At 39.7% G+C, this 20,688-nt stretch overlaps 1 protein-coding gene across 1 annotated transcript in view; it reads right to left on the reverse strand.

The window, feature by feature from the left end:
* Positions 1-20,688, reverse strand: part of Wdr64 (WD repeat domain 64) — a 120,088-nt gene that overhangs the window by 35,185 nt on the left and 64,215 nt on the right. Inside the window, exons 11-15 of the mRNA XM_042674540.1 lie at positions 19,291-19,417; positions 15,502-15,650; positions 10,622-10,745; positions 6,911-7,086; positions 5,062-5,232 (exon numbers count right to left, since the gene is read on the reverse strand). Of these exons, the coding sequence (XP_042530474.1) occupies positions 5,062-5,232; positions 6,911-7,086; positions 10,622-10,745; positions 15,502-15,650; positions 19,291-19,417 (747 nt within the window). The remainder of the gene's footprint in view (positions 1-5,061; positions 5,233-6,910; positions 7,087-10,621; positions 10,746-15,501; positions 15,651-19,290; positions 19,418-20,688) is intronic.

The raw sequence follows: 20,688 nt of genomic DNA on the forward strand, positions 1-20,688 counted from the left end.
CCTCTTCACTGCCTCTTTGCCCTTACCTTTGATGTGTTCTTCCTTAAGCAACTAGTGGATTACCATGTTTCTCTTCCCTTTAAACTTCTTGAAAGGTTATTCCACCTTAGCTGGAATACAGCTTTCTTTCCCTTAACTCTAGTTTCTACTTTATACCACTCTGTGGAAGCTTTTTATATTTATTATGAATACTTCATATATATGCTATATATGTTAGTTTCTCTTTCTTTCCTTCCATTCTCTCTTTCTCTCTTCCTTCCTCCCTCCCTCCCTCTTCCTTCCTTCCTTCCTTTCTTTCTTTCTTTCTTTCCTTTCTTTCTTTCCTTTCTTTCTTTCTTTCTTTCTTTCTTTCTTTCTTTCTTTCTTTCTTTCCTTCTCTTGCTTCCCTTCCTTCCCTCCTTCCTTCCTTCCTTCCTTCCTTCCTTCCCTCCTTCCTTCTTTCCTTCCTTTCTTCCTTCTTTCTGTTGTAGGGCTTGAACTCAGGCACTGTCCCTGAACTTTTTTTGCTCAAGCTAGCACTCTACCACTTTGAGCCATCATACAATGGTTAATTGGGGATAACGGTCTCATGAACTTTCTTGCCCAAGTTGGCTTCAAACCATGATCCTCAGATCTCAACCTGCTGAGAAGCTAGGGTTATAGGTGTATTATTTTCAATTATCCTAGTATTTGCGGGGCACTGTAGTTCATAGAATATAAATTTACATAGGATATTTGTGATCTGAGAAATGTATACCAATTTTAAATACCCAGATTTAAAGTGCTGATTGCTGAGTAATTTCAAAGTGTTGCGTTGGAAGCATGCATAGGAGTTGCTGGGACTTAGAAGAATAACATGTAAGTTACATTAGGGATCTTTTGCTCCTGCAACTTTCCTTTCTTCTCTCCTTTCTGAAACATTCTCTTGAGACTGATCTGTCTTGGTTTTGCTTGTGCTATGGTTTAGGTATTGAGCGGCTCCCAAAGGCCTATCTATTAAAGGTCAAGGCCCACATCTGTGCTTCCAGTGGTGGAACATTTAAGGGGTGGGTCCTAGCAGAAGGAAGTTGGAAACGTGATTTTCAAGGAGATATTGGGACCTTCATTTCTTCTTCTTGGTCTTTCTATGTCTGTATCTCTTTCTCTTCTTTTTCCTACTCTCTCTCTCAACTCACTTTTTCTCTTACTTCTTTAACCACCATGAGATGTGTAGTGATGAATCTTCTTTTTCTTACTGGGTGCTTTCTTACTTTTTAACCTTTAAAATATTAATATCTGGGGGCTGGGAAGGTGGCTCAGTGGTAGAGTGCATGCCTTGCATGCATGAGGCCCTAGGTTCGATTCCTCAGCACCACATAAGCAAAAAGAAAAAAGCCGGAAGTGGTGCTGTGGCTCAAGTGGTAGAGCACTAGCCTTGAGCTGGAGAGCTGAGGGACAGCACCCAGGCCCAGAGTTCAGGCCCCAAGACCGGACCCCCCAAAAAATTAATATCTGTAGGGTTTGCCTTCCAGTAGTAATTACCCTAATGTTAATGAGCTAATAATGTACCTTAGTCTTCTCCCCAATGTGTCAGACCTGAATATTGAATATTCAGTATTTTTAGATGGAGCTGAAAAATCAAGTATACAACATGCCAGGTACAGTGGTTCATGTTTATGATCCTAGTACTCAGAAGGCTGAGATCTAGAGGATCTCAATTACGAGTCAACCAGGGCAGAAAAGTTTGAGACTCCATCTTCAATATGAGCAGAAAAGTCTTGTGTAGAGGCATGGCTCAAGTGGTAGAGAAGCAGCTGTGAGCCTGTAAGCCTAGTGAGCACGAGACTCTGAGTTCAAGCCCCCATGTAGGCAAAAAGAAATGTACCTGACATAAAAAAATGATCACATAAAAGCTGGCCAGAAAAAAATGGATGACTATGTTGTGACCTTCTTATATGGTCCCAAGGTATTATTTTTTTAGTAAAACATAAGATGATTTGAAAGACCTTACTGTTTTTTTAAGAGATTAGTTTAGCTAGAAAGATAGAGGCCCAGAGGCATGACTCAAGTGGTAGAGCTTGGGCTTACAAATGCAAAGCCCTGACATAACCCCAATACAGCTAAAATGAGAAACAAGAATTTAAAAAATGTATGCAGACAAGCTATTTAGGGATAGAGGAATGGATTTCCTATTGAAGCTTGAAGATTATTTATGATTATTTGTAAGTAGTTCCTGATAACCAGAATCCTCTACATCCAGACTCCTAGAACTCAGGCTTCATTCCACAGAAAATGACCCCATATAGAACAAAAGCACAAAAGCTAGGATACAAGTGTATATACAATTGCATTAACTGAAATATTGTAGATTCAAGGAAGAAATCAAATAATGTAATTCCTTACAAAGGAAAAATCAAAGTTCACTAAAATAAATACAAAGAAACAGTACTTTGAAGAAATGGGGTGGAGTCAAGGGGAGGAGAGAAGAATGAAGAGGAGAAGTTGAGGAAGAATGCAGTCAAGAATTCAATGTGTATCTTACAAAACTAAAAAGAATGAAGGAAAGGGTGAGCTGGGAAGGATGGGTGAAAATGTTGACATTGATCTAGATGCACTGTATTCATAAACTGTTTTGTTAAATATACTTTTTGTAGAACTAAAGATAAACAAATCTGAAACATATTACAAAAGATACATTCCTAATAGAGAACAAGATATTAAAACGTTAGAAGAGAGAACAACTTAGATATAAAAATGGACAGAAGATAGGAACAAATGACCCATACATGTATATAAAAAAAGATACACTCAGCTGGGTGCCTTGGCTCACTACTGTAATGCTAGCTACTCAGGAGGTCGAGATCTGAGGATCATGGCTCAAAGCCAGCCCAGGCAGGAAAGTCCATTAGATGCTTATCTCCAAAAAACCACCAGAAAACTGGAAGTGGTGCTGTGGCTCAAGTGGTAGAGTGCTAGCCTTGAGCTGAAGAGCTGAGGGACAGTACCCAGGCCCAGAGTTCAAGATCCAGGACCACCACCACCACTAACAAAATATCCACTCACCACTAATCAGAAAAATGCAACTAAAGGATATCAAGGTGAATTTTTTTAATCTAAATTTGTTAAAATTTGACAGCAAACATAGTTGGAAAGGCTATGAAAATATATACAGTTGACTATTGCTAGTGGAAATGCAGAATTGTGAAACTGTTGTGCTGGGAAATTTGGAAAAAATTAGAAAAATTATATAGCATTTACTTTTTGACCCAACAGGTCCCTCTTTCAGGAATATATCATTTCCTAGAAAACAAAATTTGGCAATAAATTTGATGAGATTTATTATTAAAAACTTGAAATTACATATTTAAAAGGTATTTATTTATTATTTTTAATAAGTTTTTTCATTGTGAAAATACTGTACAGAGGAGTTACAATTACATGAGCAAAGTAATAAGTACATTTCTTTTTCTTGAGTAAAAAGCATTTTTATTTTTAACATGTTGTTTTCTGTTTCTATGTTACTTTTTTTATTGTGAAAATACCATACAGATGAGTTGCAATTACATGAGCAAGGTAATGAGTACATTTCTTATCAAGCATTGTTGCCTCCTCCCTTGTTTTCCCCCTCCCATCTCCATGACTACACTCCCCTCCTTCCGCCCTGCCAAAGTTGTAAAGTTCATTTTTCACCATAGAATTTTGTACATCTCGTTGTTGTAATGGGTCCACTTGTATCCCTATTTAAACAATTTTTCCCTTCCCCTCCCCAAATTATAGCAACATCAAATACAGTGAAAACAGGGGTTATACCATGGGGGAGGGACATACAAAGCAACAAAAAATCACCTTGTAAATACATTAGAAACAATAGCAAGAAAGAAAAAACCACTTGTGTCCTTATCTTGGGGTTCATTCCACTAACATCAACTTATCTGGCGTTTTCTGCTTGACTCAGACATATACTAGTTATTGAAAATAAGGGAAACCATGGGACCTATGTTTCTTTGCACCTGGCTTACTTCACAATATAATTTTTCCAAGTCTTTCCATTTCCTAACAAATGGGGCAATGCCATTCTTTCTGATGGAGGCATAGTCTTTTGAGGAACCTCCTTACTACTTTCCAAAGTGATTGAACAAGTTTACCGTCTCACCAACAATGCAGTAGGGTTCCCTTCTGGCCACACCTGTTGTTATTAGAGTTCTTGATTATAGCCATTCTAACTAGGGTGAGGTGGTCTCTCAGTGTTGTTTTGGTTTGCTTTTCTTTTATAGTAGAGAGGTTGAGCATTTCTTCATGTGTCTATTGGCCATCCTTCTTTCCTCTTCAGAGAAGTTTCTCTGTAAGTCTTTACAGAGACTTACTTATGGGGCAGTTCTTTCTTTGAGGATTTGTTGTTGGGATATTTAATTTTTTGAGTTCCTAAAGGTATTTATTGAAATAATACTTTAAACTAGAAAATACTGGAATGAACCCAAACACCCACTTTGAACGATTTGCTGAATAAACAATGGTACAACCACTCAAATGAAATATTATAGGACTTTTAAAAAGAAAGGTGAAATGTGTGAGCTCTTATATCAGAGCAGCACTGTACTGGGTATCAAAAGTGTTCACAGAGGGAGAAGTCACTGAACAACATGTGGTTTGTGCATCAGTGGAAAGGTATTGATTGACACAGTAACAGACACTTAATACGTTATTCAACCAAACGCGCCCAATGGATCTTGTTTGGATTCAGGTTGAAACAGAGTAAAACAACAACAATAAACAAAGAAATTCTGAGACAACCTGAGAAAACTGAACCTTGAGTAAACATGTCATTATCTTGAAGACTTCTCATGTTATTTACAAAATTATTTTTGAAAATGACAGCACTTTTTGCCATTTTTTAGAGATTTGTTGTTTATGGCCATTTATGTAAATATGGGACACGTAATGACTGGGTCTAGGATGTGCTTCAAGATTCAGAGGTGCTAGTCACAGAGCAAAATCTGAAGCAGAAAAACAGAACATAGCAATTCATTGAAGAAAAAGGTCTTTGGACGTATTTGTAATTCTCCACAGTGCACCGTAACAGAACAACGAAGGAATGATACTTACACGAACATTTTGAGAAAAGCTTTTCTGAGCTATTAATTCCACGGCGTGGAAGGGAATAGTGTCATTCATGTCTTTAGTCTTCAGATGCACAGTGTGGCTACTCAACTGCAAGTAGGGTATGACATCAGGTAGCTCCCACAGCACCGTGAGGCTGATGTCCTCTTCCTTCCCCTGCGTGGACAATTCAAGGGTTACATGGAAAGTTCAATCATTTTCACCTTGTACGGTTAGGATATGCACTGGTGTCACCATCATCATGTCTTACATGCTTGTTCCACGTAGATGATGTTGCTTTTAGACATTTTAAAAGTTTTATTTTTATAAACATTATCAAACTACGTGCATTTTTTTTTTGTTTTGTCTGTCATGGGGCCTGAACTCGGCCTGGGCACTGTCCCTCAGCTCTTCAGCTCAAGGTGAGCGCTTTACCACTGGAGCCACGGGACCACTTCTGGCTTTTTCTGCTTATGTGGTTCTGAGGAATCGAACCCAGGGCATGCAAGGCAAGCACGTTAGCACTCAAACACTCTAGCCTTCTTATTTGATTTGCTTATTTTTTGAGATTTACACAAGTTATCACATGAAAATTCTAGGTCATTTTTTTTTTTAATACTGCCCTATGGGGTTCTTCTATGAATATTTTCCAACTATACTTTCTATTAACTGGTGAGAATCCAGTTTGTTACCAGATTTTCACTGCTTGTCTTTGAAGACAAGTGCCATGCTTTCTAGACTTCATGATCAGAGTACAATTATGAAATTATAGGATATATATGTGAAGAATGTTTTTGCTAAAACTGGTTTTGAACCGGGATCCTCCAGATCTGAGCTTCCTGGGTAGCTAGGATTATAGGTGTGAGCCACTAGCATCTAGCCCCGCCCCCTCAATTTTAACATGTGAACAGAACCATGCCTTTTCCCTTTCAGGCCTTAGAAAGGGAGTGTCTGTGACAACTCTCTAATAGGAAGGACATCTTAGTGACTACACTAACTTAAAGAGGGAAAACAGATATATTATTGTGTTTTGGAATACGTCACCGAGACATTCTCTACAGTGCTACATCAGATCGTGCCACAACAGGGGAAAATTCTGTTGAATTGGGAATGATTTTCAGCCAAGTAAGAGGTCATTCGTCATCTTAAGTAATGCTAGCACTTCATAACTCCTATTATATTCAGTATTCATTTTTGATGGTAGCTTCCAGAGTAGAATAATACAGGCAAAGATTCCTTCAGTTCAAGGTGACAAGGTGAGAGATACTCATCCAGGAAAAATAATAATGCCTTCATTTTAAATTTAAAGAAGCTATACTAATACCTTCTTTATATATAGGTATATATATACAATATCTAAATTTAGTATACCTATATTAGATAGTAATAGGAATATTACCAAGTTCTCCCCTCTCCAAAAAGGATTAAGCATATTGCCTCATTGACCCTAAAACAAGCAAAACAATGTCGTTGAGAAACAGAAAAAGTGATGTGAACATTAAGCATTACGGCTTGATAAGGGACAGAGACTAATGAGGAATCGATGAGAGCTGAGAACTATTCTCAAGTGATGGTATGGCAGTGTCATCAGCTATGTGTAAATGTAACCTTGCTGACCCTTGCTTTAGTGGAGCCTGACTTGTCCTGTAGCAATGGCAATATGGGCAAGATGCTCAGCCTGGGAAGCCGTGCCTTTTGCTTGGATCTCTGAAAAATTTGCTTGGAAAATTATAGGAAGGTTAATGGACACGTGCTGTCTTCAGCAGGCTGGCAAGAGAGGAGTGAACTGGGGTCACTGATTCATTGGATTTTCCTGAGACTACTTACAGCATAATACAAAAACAGGACTGGGTACCTGGATCATTTTGATAGTCTTGTTAGACTCCAAGGCAAGGATCAGATACTTTTGTTTCTCATGGCCTTTGAGGAAAATCAGTCGCTGCAGCCAGTGATCTTCCTCCTTCCAATCTTTCCCTTCCAGCAACACTTTGATCTCCTGCCCACTGATGAAGTCCCAGATCTTAATAGTTCCTGAGCCCACAGAGAAAATGACACATGAGTAGTAAAAATCCTGGCTTTTGACTCAGGGAGCACTGATCCTACTTACAGCTCTTCACCAACACCGTATCCTTTCTTTCTTTCTTTTTTTTTTGAGGGGGGGGTGGTCCGGTCGTGGGGCCTGAACTCTGGGCCTGGGTGCTGTCCCTCAGCTCTTCAGCTCAAGGCAAGCGCTCTACCACTGAGCCACCTTCCCAGTCCCTCGTTTATTTATTTCTTACTGACAGGTGAGCCTCCCCAGTCTTGATGTATACAAAATATATTTCAGTACCACCTCATTTGTCATAGTTAGATAAAAACAAACAGGGCCAGGCAATGTCTTGAAATATTTTACGATGTTTGCTTTGGTTTGGCGATGTGTCCTCATAGGACCCTATGTTTCAATCCATGGTTTCTTTTCCAGTTTGGTGCTGCTGGGGAAGAAGTGAAACCCATAGGATGTGAGGCTTAATGGAGGTCCTTAGGTCATTGGAACTGGACTTTGACAGGGAGTGTGGGACTCTAGCTCCTTCTCCTTTTCATTTTCACTGCCAGGCTGCCAAGAGGTGAAAAGCTTTGTTCCACCACATGTTCCCATCATGATGTGCTGGCTCAGCACAGGCCCAAAGGCAGCAGACCCAACTGACCATGAAGTGAAGCCTCAAAAATGGTCAACAATGTAAATCTCTCACTTACAAGTTTGTTATCTCAGGTATCTATTATAGTAACACAAAGCTAGCTGGTAGTTTTCTTTGAAACCCTCAGACTTTTCTAAATTGAATTTCCTTCCTTCCTTCCTTCCTTCCTTCCATCCTTCCTTCCTTCCTTCCTTCCTTCCTTTCTTCCTTCCTTCCTTCCTTCCATCCTTCCTTCGTTCCTTCCTTCCTTCCTTCCTTTCTCCCTTCCTTCCTCCCCTCCGTCCTTCCTTCCATCCTTCCTTCCTTCCTTCCTTCCTTCCTTCCTTCCTTCCTTCCTTCCATCCTTCCTTCCTTCCTTCCTTCCTTTCTCCCTTCCTTCCTCCCCTCCGTCCTTTCTTCCTTCCCTCCTTTCTCTTCCCCTTTCCATTTCCTTTTTCATTCTATTTTTTCTTTTGAGACAGGGTCCAAGTATATAACCCAGTCTGAGCTGGAACTCACTTTGTATTCTAGACAGTTTTCACACTTATACTTGCAACCCTTCAGTCTTTGCTTTCTAGGTACTGAGATTACTGGTGTGCTACCATATGCATATTTCTTCACAACTTACATTGAAATTTCTTTCTTCAATGGATTTTCTCTCTTTCAGTGCTTTCCAGTTTATTAAACTCCCTTTCCTCATACAAAACATTTTAAGCATCACACATAATTATTAGTAAAAATTAAAGGTAATTTCACTGATATGCTGCATTTCCTAAGCTACTAACCTATTTTAGAACTTTGTCTCTTACTGGATAAGGACAGGTTTAAGGAATTTGAACAGCAAGGAAGCCGTCAAGATGGGAATCATATTTTGGTTCCATGGGTGAGATAAAAGGGGAGTGTTATTTTTTCTTACATTTAAAATACATTCTGTGATCTGATCATGAGTAGTTCATGAATGTAGAGCCCTCAAGTTTGGACTAGTGCTCTTATCAAAGAAAGTCACATATACCTTCTTTTACCATGTGAGTACACAGTTCTAGAAGGTATTACATATGAACCAGGAAGTGAGTCCTCATCAAACCACAAATCTGCCTGGTCTGTGATCTTAGACTTCCTAATTTCCACAATTGTGACAAATTAAATTTCTGATTTATATGTATGTTATTTTTTTTATAGTAGCCCATAGAGACTAAGACTATTTTCATAGCATTAACTTTGCTTATATGGCTTATGGATTGGGACAAAGAAAACAAAAGGAATGATGATCAATATAGTGGTCAGATGTTTATTTCTAGCTCATTGCTGTGTAGAAAAGTATCTTTTCATATGGGCTTTTATAGTGGTCACCTCAGGTTTAGAATGCAGTGTATCCCCCTTCCGAGTGTTTTGCCTTTTCTTCCTTCAGTCCTAACTCTCTCTCTCTCTCTCTCTCTCTCTCTCTTGCTCTCCACACACACACACACACACACACACACACACACACACACACACACACACACACCCCTTTAATCCTTCCATTCTAATCCTGCCCCACACCTGTTTTCCTGGGGCAGCATAACAGCCCATTACTTGTCTGTTTACTGCCAACATTAAACACTGAATGTTCCCTAAATACTTCTTACTCAATGACCACTCAATATAAAGCAAATACTTATAGCTCCTGTTCTTAATGTCTTTATGATATTCATAGGAAAAGAGTCATACGTCATAGGAAGTAATCATGTTCTTATTCACTCCTGGGATAAGGAAACCACAGTCCCATGATGAACCACATTTCCCTCTACCTGCAGACTTCTCCAGAGTTGTCCATCCCAAGTGAGGGAGGGAGAAGGGAGAGGTACTGTGCTCAGTGCTTCCTAGGTAGTATTGGGGGATGATAGTGAGAGGCATCTGCTGGCCCTGGTCAGAGCTGCTCAGAAGTCAGGGAATCCTATTTTTCTGGAAGGTCTTAGACTCAAGATCTTTGCCAATTTAACTCATGTTCTTGGAGCAGGACAGTATTTAAACGGATTTTAATTCTAAGGCTGACAATGAAGTATGGCCTGTTGGGGTGAAATTATACTATTGTCAGTCACCCATTCAATCGGTTAATTATCATGCCTGGTAATGATTGTGTGCATGGCTCTGAATTCTATTAGAGGTTTTAACCTGAATGTAGGGAGTACAGCTACATTCATTCATAACTCAGAGGCTCAGCATTCATGATATCATAAATGCTAACTGCTCACATTTTCAAAAGTCAGATTTTCGCATCAGGATGCCCACTCATTCCATCAACTGTCTTGTGAGCGTATAACCACTTAGTAAATACATCCCTGGAGAAACATATTCTGAGTGGTGCATGCAGCTGCTCATACTGTCTAGACCAAGTGGCTCCTTTGGAGGAATTCAGAGAAGGAGGAGGTGAAAGTCTGTTTGTTCGGAGCTCCACACCATGAGAAACACGGTACAAGGCTATCTACTCTGTGCTCGATACTCTTCCAAGATCGACATGCATATGCCTTTGAAGAGTCTAGACCCAAAAACAAGTCCAATACAGGCATTCCATACTAAAATCGTCTGTATCTTTTGCATAGCAGCCAGCACCAAATCTAATGTATATCATTTACCTAATAACACTCAATTTGTTAGCTCAGCAGACATTTCCTATCAAAGATTAAATGGGATCTAACATGACAATCACTTAGAGGAGGAACTATATAAATGCAATGCAAGATATTCACTATTTTTCACCTCAACATAAAGACTTTAGTGGCCATTAAATAAGGGACTCACTGGCATAGCCCTCTCCCTGGCTCATTTATACATGCCACTTGATTGGTGCTCTCCCTTCAACCTCCAAAGTAAGCAACTTCCTGTCACATCCTCAGCACACTTAAGTAGAGAGCTGTTTTCCATATTAGGCTCACCATTACTTGCTCCTGTAGCAAAAAGGACTCCATTTTCACCAATATCACCACAAGTCAGCTCAACTCCAAAGCCATGAGGGTCTAGAATATGGTATATTTGGAGGCCGGTATCCAGTTCCCAAACCTGTAAAGAGCAATAACAAAATCAAGTAATTCATACATGCACACTTTGATTCTTACCACATTTTTTAAAACCATATTCCAAGCAATCTCCAAATCCATTCTCTCCACCTCTCACACCCTGCCCAGCACTCTGGCCTAAATATTGGTTTGGCTCAAGAAAGTTCTAACAGATATATGCTGTCCACTAGCTGATTCCCTGCTCCTGCAGCATGACAGCTGCAAATTTAGGTGGCTGAGGCAACCAGTGACTGATCCACACTGTCCCTGGCTGGGGAAAGTAGTCAGCTGTTACTTGCTGTAGCAATGACCCTCCAAGGCCCCCCATTCTTTTTGGTCCGTTGTGGGGCTTGAACTCTGGGCTTATGTGCTGTCCCTGTGCTCTTTAGCACAAGGTGAGTGCTCTACCGCTTGAGCCACAGCACCACTTCTGATTTTCTAGTGGTTTATTGGAGATAAGAGTCTCATGGACTTTCCTGCCCGGGCTGGCTTTGAACTGGGATCCTCAGATCTCAGCTTCCTGAGTAGCTAGGATTACAGGTGTGATCCACTGGTGCCCGGCTTCCAAGACCCTTGGATGAAGGCTCACTCCTCAGCATGGTGTTATTGGGAGTGTGTGAAACCTTGGGTAGGGCTCAGTGGGAGATTTTAGATCAGTGAGGATGGACCCTTGAAGGGTTATTAAGACCCTGGCTTCTCCATTTCTCTCTCACCTCCTCACTGCCAGAAGATGAGCTACTGGCTCCTCCTGACACTCCTGTTGTCAAGTGGTGCTTCGCCACAGGCCCCCAAGCACAGGATCAACAACTGAAACCACCCAAACCATAGACAAAAATAAGCCCTTACACTTTTTAAAGCTGACTATCTCTGGCATTTGGTGACAGTAACACAAAGCTAACACAGCACTATAGGGAGTAACACAAAGTTAGCATCAGGTAGAAACGTAGCAATTAAAAGTGCAGCAGATAAAAACAATCAAACCTAATTTATTTCCTAGTGACTATCATTCAGATAAGCTGGGATTGTGACCATGTGGTGAACAGCATGTCATATGGGAAAACCCTCAGGAAAAGCTCAGCAGTCATTCTAAGTGGTTCTCTCATTAGATAGACAAGGAGAGGGTAAAAGACCCAGAGTGGGGGCCATTTGTAGATGGGGAGGGATGTAATCAGAAAAATCTCAAAATCTATCAAGAAGCATTCTGCCCTCAAAGCAGACACTCTGAAAACATTACAAAATGGAATAGGAGAAACCCTAGGTCTCCTTGGCTCAGGCCGAAATTTTCTGAATAGAGACCCGGAAACACAACAAATCAAAGAAAGGTTGGACAAATGGGATTGCATAAGGTTGCAGAGCTTCTTCAGGGCAAATGACATAGCTAGCAAGATCAATAGAAAGCCCACGGATTGGGAGAAGATCTTTACTAGCCATACAACGGACAAGGGTCTCATATCTAAAATATACTTGGAACTCAAAAAATTAAACCACCCAACAACAAATCCTCAAAGAAACAACTGCCCAATAAATAAGTGGGCGAAAGACTTAAAGAGAAGCTTGAAGAAGAAAGAAGGATGGCCAATAGACACATGAAGAAATGTTCAACATCCTTAGCCATAAAAGAAATGGAAATCAAAACAACATTGAGAAATCACCTCACTCAAGTTAGAACAGCAAAAATCAAGAACTCTAACAACAACAGATGCTGGAGGGGATGTGGACAGAAAGGAACCTTACTTCATTGTTGGTGGGAATGTAAATTTGTTCAACCACTTTGGAAAGCAGTATGGAGGTTCCTCAAAAGACTTCACATAGAACTCCCCTATGACCCAGCAATCCTAGTTTTGGGCATTTACCCTAATGTTTACAAAAAAGACCACACTAAAGCTACCAGCACAACTATGTTTATTGCAGCATTATTTACCATAGCTAAGATATAGAACCAACCCAGATGCCCCTCAGTAGATGAATGGATCAAGAAAATGTGGTATATATACACAATGGAATTCTATGACTCCATCAGAAAGAATGACATTGCCCCATTTGTTAGGAAATGGAAAGGCTTGGAAAAAATTATATTAAGTGAAGTAAGCCAGGCCCAAAGAAACATAGGTCCCATGGTTTCCCTTATTTGCAATATCTAGTATAGGTATGAGTCAAGCGGAAAAGGTCAGATAACGTGATGTTAGGAAAATGAACCCTTTAATATGTATTTCAATGTTTTCATTTCTTTCATGCATGTGTTTCTAACGCATTTATAAGATTATTTCTTTGTTGCTTAGTATGTCCCTCCCCCACAGTGTAACCCCCGCTTTCACTATATTTGATGTGAGTATAACATGTGGAGGAGTTGGGGACAAACAAGTCGTTTAAGGATTCAGGTGGACCTGTTGCAACAATGAGAAGTACAAAATGTCATGTCAAAACCAGCTTTACAATGTCGGTGTGTGGGGGGGAGGGGGGGTATGATTGGGTGGGGGGGAGGGGGGAGGCTGGGAAGGGAGGTGAAGGGTAAACAAAGGAGGAGGCTGCAATGCTTGGTAAGAAATGTATGCATTATCCTGCCCATGTAATTGTAACCCCTCTGTACAGTATGTTCTCAAATAAAATAAAATTAAATTAAAAAAAAAAGAAGCATTCTGCCAAACATGGTAGCATATACTTGTAATCCTAGCACTTAGAAGCCAAGGAAGGAGGATTGTGAGTTTGAGGCTAACCTGAGCGGCATATTGAGTCCCTGTCTCAGAAAAGAAAAAAAGAGATTTGCACTGTGGTGGCTCATACTTGTTATTCGTGCCCTAGGGCACTACTTTAGGCACTACTGTAAATAGGTGAAGATGCATTGCACTCCAGTGGATTGGACCTGAGAGAATTTCCAGAAGATGATCATAGAAAGTCAGACGTTGAGGCTTCCTGGAGTAATGCCTGTCTGTCACTCCATAGTCTCCTCTCAGAGAGAATGCATGAAATAAAAGGAAGGACATATAATGCAAACACCTCTGGCCATTGCTACCAGTGATTTCAGTGGTTGTAATGACAGACACAACATCACGGCTAAGCATCATGCCTATAAGCCCAGCAGTGATAAGATTGGAGGGATAAAGCATAAAAGTCATGGGTGTTAGCCAGGTGCTGGTGGCTCCAGCCTGTAGTCCTAGCTACTTAGAAGACTATGAACAGGAGGATCACAATTTGAGGCAAATCCAGACAGAAAAGATTGTGAAACCCCTTCTCAACCCATAGTTGGACATGGTGGCTTGTACTTGTCAAATTAAGCCATGTGGGAGGCTGAGATTGAGAAGATTGAGGTTAAGGCCAGTTCAGGTAGAAAAGTTCACAGGATCTTTTCTTGGTAGCTGGGTGCAGTGGCACACTACAATTGGGAAGTCTAAAAGAGGTAGGTCATGCTGAGACTCTATTTGAAAAATAATTAGTGCAAATGTACGCATTATCCTGCCCATGTAATTGTAACCCCTCTGTGTAGTATGTTCACAAATAAAATAAAATTAAATTAAAAAAAATGCAATGAGTTAAAAAAAAAAAGAAAAAGAAAAATAATTAGTGCAAAAAAAAAAAAAAGATCTGAAGAAGTGGCTTAGTGGGAGAGGAAGTTCTTAGCAAGCACAAGGCCCTGTGTTTGAATTCTTGCTACTGCAAAAAATTAAAACTAAAAGAATTCAAATAGGTATGTCAAATAAACCCCCTTTGATCAACTATTCAGAGATAATAATAATGAGGAGGAAGAAGATGAGGAAGAATAGAAGAAGCAGAAGAAGCAGAAGGAGGAGAAGTAGTTATGGATGAGTAAGACAGACAAACCCAGACACATCTACCATCCTCACACTTACTAACTTAGATGAGTGGCCTGAGATGAGTCACTTTTCTCTCTGAGCCCAGGTTTCCTTATCTTGAAAATGAGGATCTTTTTAGAGAACTATATGAGATTATAGATGTAATCAGCTTGGCACAGATGCTGTATCTGCGTGAGTTGAGTAAACATTTCAAAGTTTCTTGTTCTTGCTTTTTGGCATGGATCCTGCAATCATATCTCAGTTAAAATGGAAACTTGATTTATTTCCTCTAATTTTTTTTTAATAGATAAAGCTGGGTTTTGTGCCGGTCGCCAGTGCTCACTCCTGTAATCCTAGCTACTCAGGAAGCTGAGATCTGAGGATCGCAGTTCAAAGCCAGCCCAGGCAGGAAAATCCATGAGACTCTTATCTCCAATAAGCCACCAGAAAACCGCAAGTGGTGCTGTGGCTCAAGTGGTAGAGCACTGGCTTGAGCTGAAATGTTGAGGGACAGCACCCAGGCCCAGAGTTCAAGCCCCATGATTGAAAAAAAAAAGTGGGTTTATTTATGGATTTATTTATAATCAAGCTCATGGCTGGGTGACATGAATTATGAGCTGGCTTAAAATATTTGTTTTTCATGTACTGATGGAAGCTTAGAAAGTGCAAAGAGGGGCATGGCCGTTCATCCTTGGAATTCATTTTTTGGGAGGCAGAGGTAGGAGGATGGCAGTCTAAGGCCAGCCCTGGAAAAAGCATAGGAAGGCTCTCATACTAAAAATAGAGTGTGGCACAAGTATTAGAATACCTCCTGATAAGGGCAAGGCCTGAGTTAAATTGCCAGTATCCCCCAAAGTAAAAGCGCCCCAATATACAGTCATGCAAACCATCGCATCCATTTCACCATGAATGATTTATCTGTGAGAAAGTCTTTTTGTTCTATCTTTTTCTGAGGAGACAGTATGTACTCACCTTAATTATGGACTCAGAGCAGATTGTGAGCACTTGGTGGAAGTTTTTGTTATAAAGCATGACATTGATTTCCCTTTCATGAGTATGAGGAATCTGTTTTGTGTCTTGTACCATCCTGGTCAAAGGATACATGTCCATAACACTGGATCCTGGCATAGATATAAGCACAGAAATGGTAGGACAAAGGGTGAACTAATTCAGCAGTGACACTAGATGCTATGTTGAAATAAACTATACAACTTGGAGAGGAAGGGGACCAGGAAATTGTGGGGAGGGGACATTTTTCAAAATGAAATGTACTCATCACCTGACTTACATGATGGGAACACCTCTGTACATCACCTTTAAAATAAAAAACTCAAAAAAAGTTTCATAAATGTGCAACACTAGACATTTGGAATCACAAAGAATTTTACACAACCAGTTGTGCTTAGAGATAACTAGTTAGTAAAATTAGCAATATCAATGCTGAGGGAATTCAATGCATTCATTTCCTCTTTAGCATTTATGAAAATACATTCATTTCCTCTAAAGCATTTATGACAAATATAGTCAGAGGAAAGTATTCATTCATGACTTCATTATTTTTTTAAGCACAGGTCATTTTGACCCTGATCTGCTCATTTGTATAGTCTACTTTTGCCTTCTTTATCATGTATCAATGCATCTCTATCTGATGCATAGCCATGAAGTTGCACAGATTCCTCCTGAAGACAGACTTCCTCTTTGCGATTGACATGGGGTATTTCAAAGCCTTTTTCAACCAGCCAAGAATAAAGCATTCTGCGATTAAATACAGTGAATGAAAATGATTGCAGGCCTGTGCTTGTACCCTCAATAGTAAATAAGATTAATTTGCAAATTACCATAGTGATAGATGCAGTCTGCGTGGCCAGGAGATGCAGAACAGCTGTTCTTCTTTTTTGTAAAGCTATTTGATTTTGTTTTACTGTTATATTATAAAGCACTAGTATTATTTCACACTCAAAAAGCAACTGATTATGTGTTCTGTTTCATTATAACTTCTAGAAAGACTGATAAAAGTTCCAAAGTATTCTGTCAATCGAACAAAAATGAAACTGCACCCTCCCATTTTGTTGATGTGGAGATTAGGTTTACAACAGTAGAATCTGCAATTGGTTCTCCAATCTCTTCAGATACCTCAATTTTGATTAGGCACAGTAGCTCAAGCCTGTGGTGACTTGAGAGAGGACACTAGAGGATTGTAGTTTGAGGCCAGCCAGGCAGAAAATGTTCTTGAGACTCCATTTCCAGCATGGTGCTGCTTGCCTGTCATCCCAGATATGGGGGAAACCCCATGGCTTGTCATCCCTAGTGATTCAGGGAGACACAAGTAGCAGTATCGCAGTGCAGGTCAGCCCAGGCAAAACATGAGGCCTATCATGAAAATAACCAATGCAAAAATGACTGGCAGAGTAGCTCCTCAAGTGGTCAAGTATCTGCTTAGCAAGTGCAAAGCTCTGAGTTCAAATCTCATCACCCCCCCAAAAGAAGTCTCACAACTTTAAAACTTTTAATAGGAGTTACTGATCATTTTGCTAAGGTGTTTAGATTTTGCAATATGATCTGCTCATATATAAACAAGAACTGAGATGATTTATCTGGTAATATTTCTCAATTCAAAACTTCCACCATGAACATGAGAGGGTCCTATGGTAAACACATGATCAAACCAATCTTAGATCATCTCAGTAGGTTGTTTAACACGGTAATGACATTCACCATCTGTTTTCAGAACAGACCTCCACAAAGCAGGATCAGCCATGGAAAAGTGACCAATTGCTACTTTTTGGGGCTAGTTTGTATTGCAATAACAGATATAATGCAGAACAAAGAATGATTGTGGATTCAGGAGTTGGAAAGTCTAAGATCAAATCCCAGCACCACATTTCAATCTTCTACTAGGCAGGTGAACTATTTAGGATTTGGTCTTGCCATTTATCTAATAGGAAATCAGTAATTCTTGCCTCATATAGTAGTTGTGTAGATAAAATGAAAAATAAAAAGCCTAAAGAGTTGTTGCTTCAATAAGCATAATGATGGTAAAGACAGTAACAATGACAAGTCTACAAAGATCTTAGATTTCAGCGCTTCAGTCCCAAGGCTTAGAAAACTCCAGGGTGACTTCAAAGCACAATGTACTAAAATTGCATGAAATTCTAGTGTCAAGCTGATGGCTGTGGTCAATGTATGCCATTTCAATCATTGAGCAAAACCCAGGTTTCTGCATTTCTGCAAGCAGAAGCAGTAACAAAGGTCTATAAAATTGGAGGAAAACTTGATAAGTCAAGTGGGACTGGACTGGGTAGGAGGAGGGGAGAATGATAGAAGGAGCAACTCTCATCAAGACGCACTGTACATATAAATGGACATGCTAAACGGAAACCCCTCATACAACTATATTAATGTCTTCTTCAAAAAAAACAGGAAGAAATCTTGAGTTTTCTGTTCCTCTATCTTTGTATGTAGTCCTTTGTTATTCTAAAGATAAATGCGATGGAAACGAAGAAGCAAGCCAGTAATCAGACACTCGAGTTGATGTGCTAGGAGAACATTTGTGTACAGTAATTGGAACATTCTGGAGGAGATCAGAGAGATAAGGGGTGCTTACAGTTGAAACTAAGTTCTATTTTACAAGATGGAAAATTATTTCTTGAGGATGAGTGCTAATTCATTCCTAAGCCAGGCAAAATAAAGATGAAATTTAAAGATAACTGTATTCTAAAAATAATATTTTGTGTTCACTACCAGCAATCATTCCCCTGCCTGTATTCTAAAAATGATATTTGTATTCACTACCAGCAATCATTCCCCTGCTTTGATTAATCCCAGTGGGCCTCAGAGCAGTGCTCAGTGTGAATATGCCTCAGAAATGCAACTCTGGCTTAGTGTTCTAGAAAGAGGAAGAACAATTATACAATTTGCTTTTCTTCTGAAGCCAATGGGTACACATAAGACAGTGTTTGACCTAAATGCTTAACAAGGTATCTTGTATCCAACCCCCAATCTGTTGACACAGCACTCGGGATCTGGCATCCTGGACCCTGTTCTTTCTCTGAATGCTGTTTCCTATTTAGAAGCAAAGGTTGTTGGGAGAGTCTGTACCCATTTACTGAGTGCTTTCTCACCAGGATGCCAGGCCAAATTGTCTCATGGCAGAGATAGGCTCATGCTGGGGCATCCTGCGTTCACCATTCTAAGACACGACCACAGTTACTTTCCCAATTGTCACAACAGAGCCGTAGACACAGCACCAAGTTCCAACCCCTGCTTTTCTGCTCTACCTACGTTGAGCATTCCTAAGTCCAAAACCTTAAAGAATGAATCTGGTATTTTGGGAAAAGTAGTTACATGCTTCATCTACCTACCCATAAACAACAGGAAAGAGTGGTTGAAAGAAATATCTACTGAATTTAATAAGTCACATTTTGTCATTTCTCTGCCTCAATGTTTTTGTTTGTTCCATAGTGAGCCTAAATGCTATATTTTAAGGGTTTATACAATTTGTTGGATGTTGATTTCTTTTTTATTTAATTTTTAATTGTTATTACAAAGATGATGTGCAAAGGGGTTACAGTTACATAAATCAGGAAATGAGTACATTTCTTTTGGGGGGGGGCAGCAGGCAAGGTCAGAGAGAGAGAGAGAGAGAGAGGAGTACATTTCTTCTTGGACAGTAGTACCCTTTCTCTCACTCTCTCTGCTATCATTCTTTGAAGTAAAAAATAAAGATACAAGGCTCATTTCCCATTGTTTGATTGCCCATACCTGTGATAAGCATGCCATGCATGGCATCATATACCATAGAGTAAATCTGCATGTCTCCTGGTCCTCCCTGGGAGTCGTGGAAGACTTGTAACAGGGAAAGTGTCTGTATGTCCCACACTCGGAAAACCTGGAGGAATGAAGCAGAAAGAAGCATTTTTAGGTACAATATATGCTTTTCTACACTTGCAGCAAAGTATGTTTTATGTCATGACCTCAGGAACACACTTTCACTAAAGTGGTTCTTGGTTTGTATATTGTTCATTAAGATCAGAGGAAAATGGCAATGGTTTAAAGTTGCACTTAGAGGTATATCTTTGGAAACTGGATTTTTGCTTCTTTACTTTCTTTCAGTTCCTTGCTCATTGCTGGTTCCCTAGTACCTGAGCCATGTCTCCAGCCTGGCTTTTTGCTGGTTATCTGGAGATATAGTGTCAGGGATATTTACTAAGCCCTCTGAGTAGCTAGGATTACAAGTGTGAGCCACCAAGCACCCAGCTTCGAAACTGGAGTTTTCCATAGAAAGGAAACTGCATTTATTGCTATTTAATTATTTGGAGGAATAACAGAAGATTGGTCATGACTTGCAGTTAGTTTCAAGGAGAGGCTGTATCATTCATACTGAGGAAGGGCCTCCTCACCAGGATGCATGGGGCCATAGAGCTCAAAGCAAACATGGACTCGTACTGCTGCATCCTGGGGCCACCACACTAAATAACACACAAACATGTCCACTATGGATGACGCAAAACACAGAGAAAGGTGCCATGTTGGGTGAAAGATTTAAAATGGTTCTTTCATGATTTATGGAGATGAACAGACTAGGAAAACAATGAGGTACTAATTCAGCTAAACTTAATTTTACACAAAGTTTACACTTTGTTACCTTAAATAACTAGTCATAGCATTTGTCCTATTCTGAATTTTTACCAAGTTATAGTATGATGGAAATTCAAAACTAAGTGTGATTTGGTTAAGAATTATTACATTTCCTAGCAGTATATCAGTCCTAATGATATTTTCAAATAGTAATAATTATAATTTACCAATTAAATTGGAGTACAAATGCTTCTGGACTTATAATGAAGTTATAGCCCAAGGAACTCAGCAGAGGTAGAAACTATTGTATGCAATAAACATCTTAGTTTAGGTAGTCCAAAATAAATGTGCTCAGATCACTTATAGTAGCCTGCAGCTGTATGAAAAAAAATCATTTAACCAAAACCTCATTGTATAGTAAAGTGGTTGAATGTCTTCTGTAATTGATTAAACAGAGTGTGTGGGAAACTGTATATCCACATGTTGAATATTAAAACTAGGTCTCTATCTCCCACTTGGTACAAAGATCCATTCAAAACAGATCAAAGGGGGCTGGGAAGGTGGCTTAGTGGTAGAGCACTT

The sequence above is a fragment of the Dipodomys spectabilis genome, unplaced genomic scaffold (assembly GCF_019054845.1).
Source record: "Dipodomys spectabilis isolate Male_0828 unplaced genomic scaffold, ASM1905484v1 ptg000019l, whole genome shotgun sequence".
NCBI lineage: Eukaryota > Metazoa > Chordata > Mammalia > Rodentia > Heteromyidae > Dipodomys > Dipodomys spectabilis.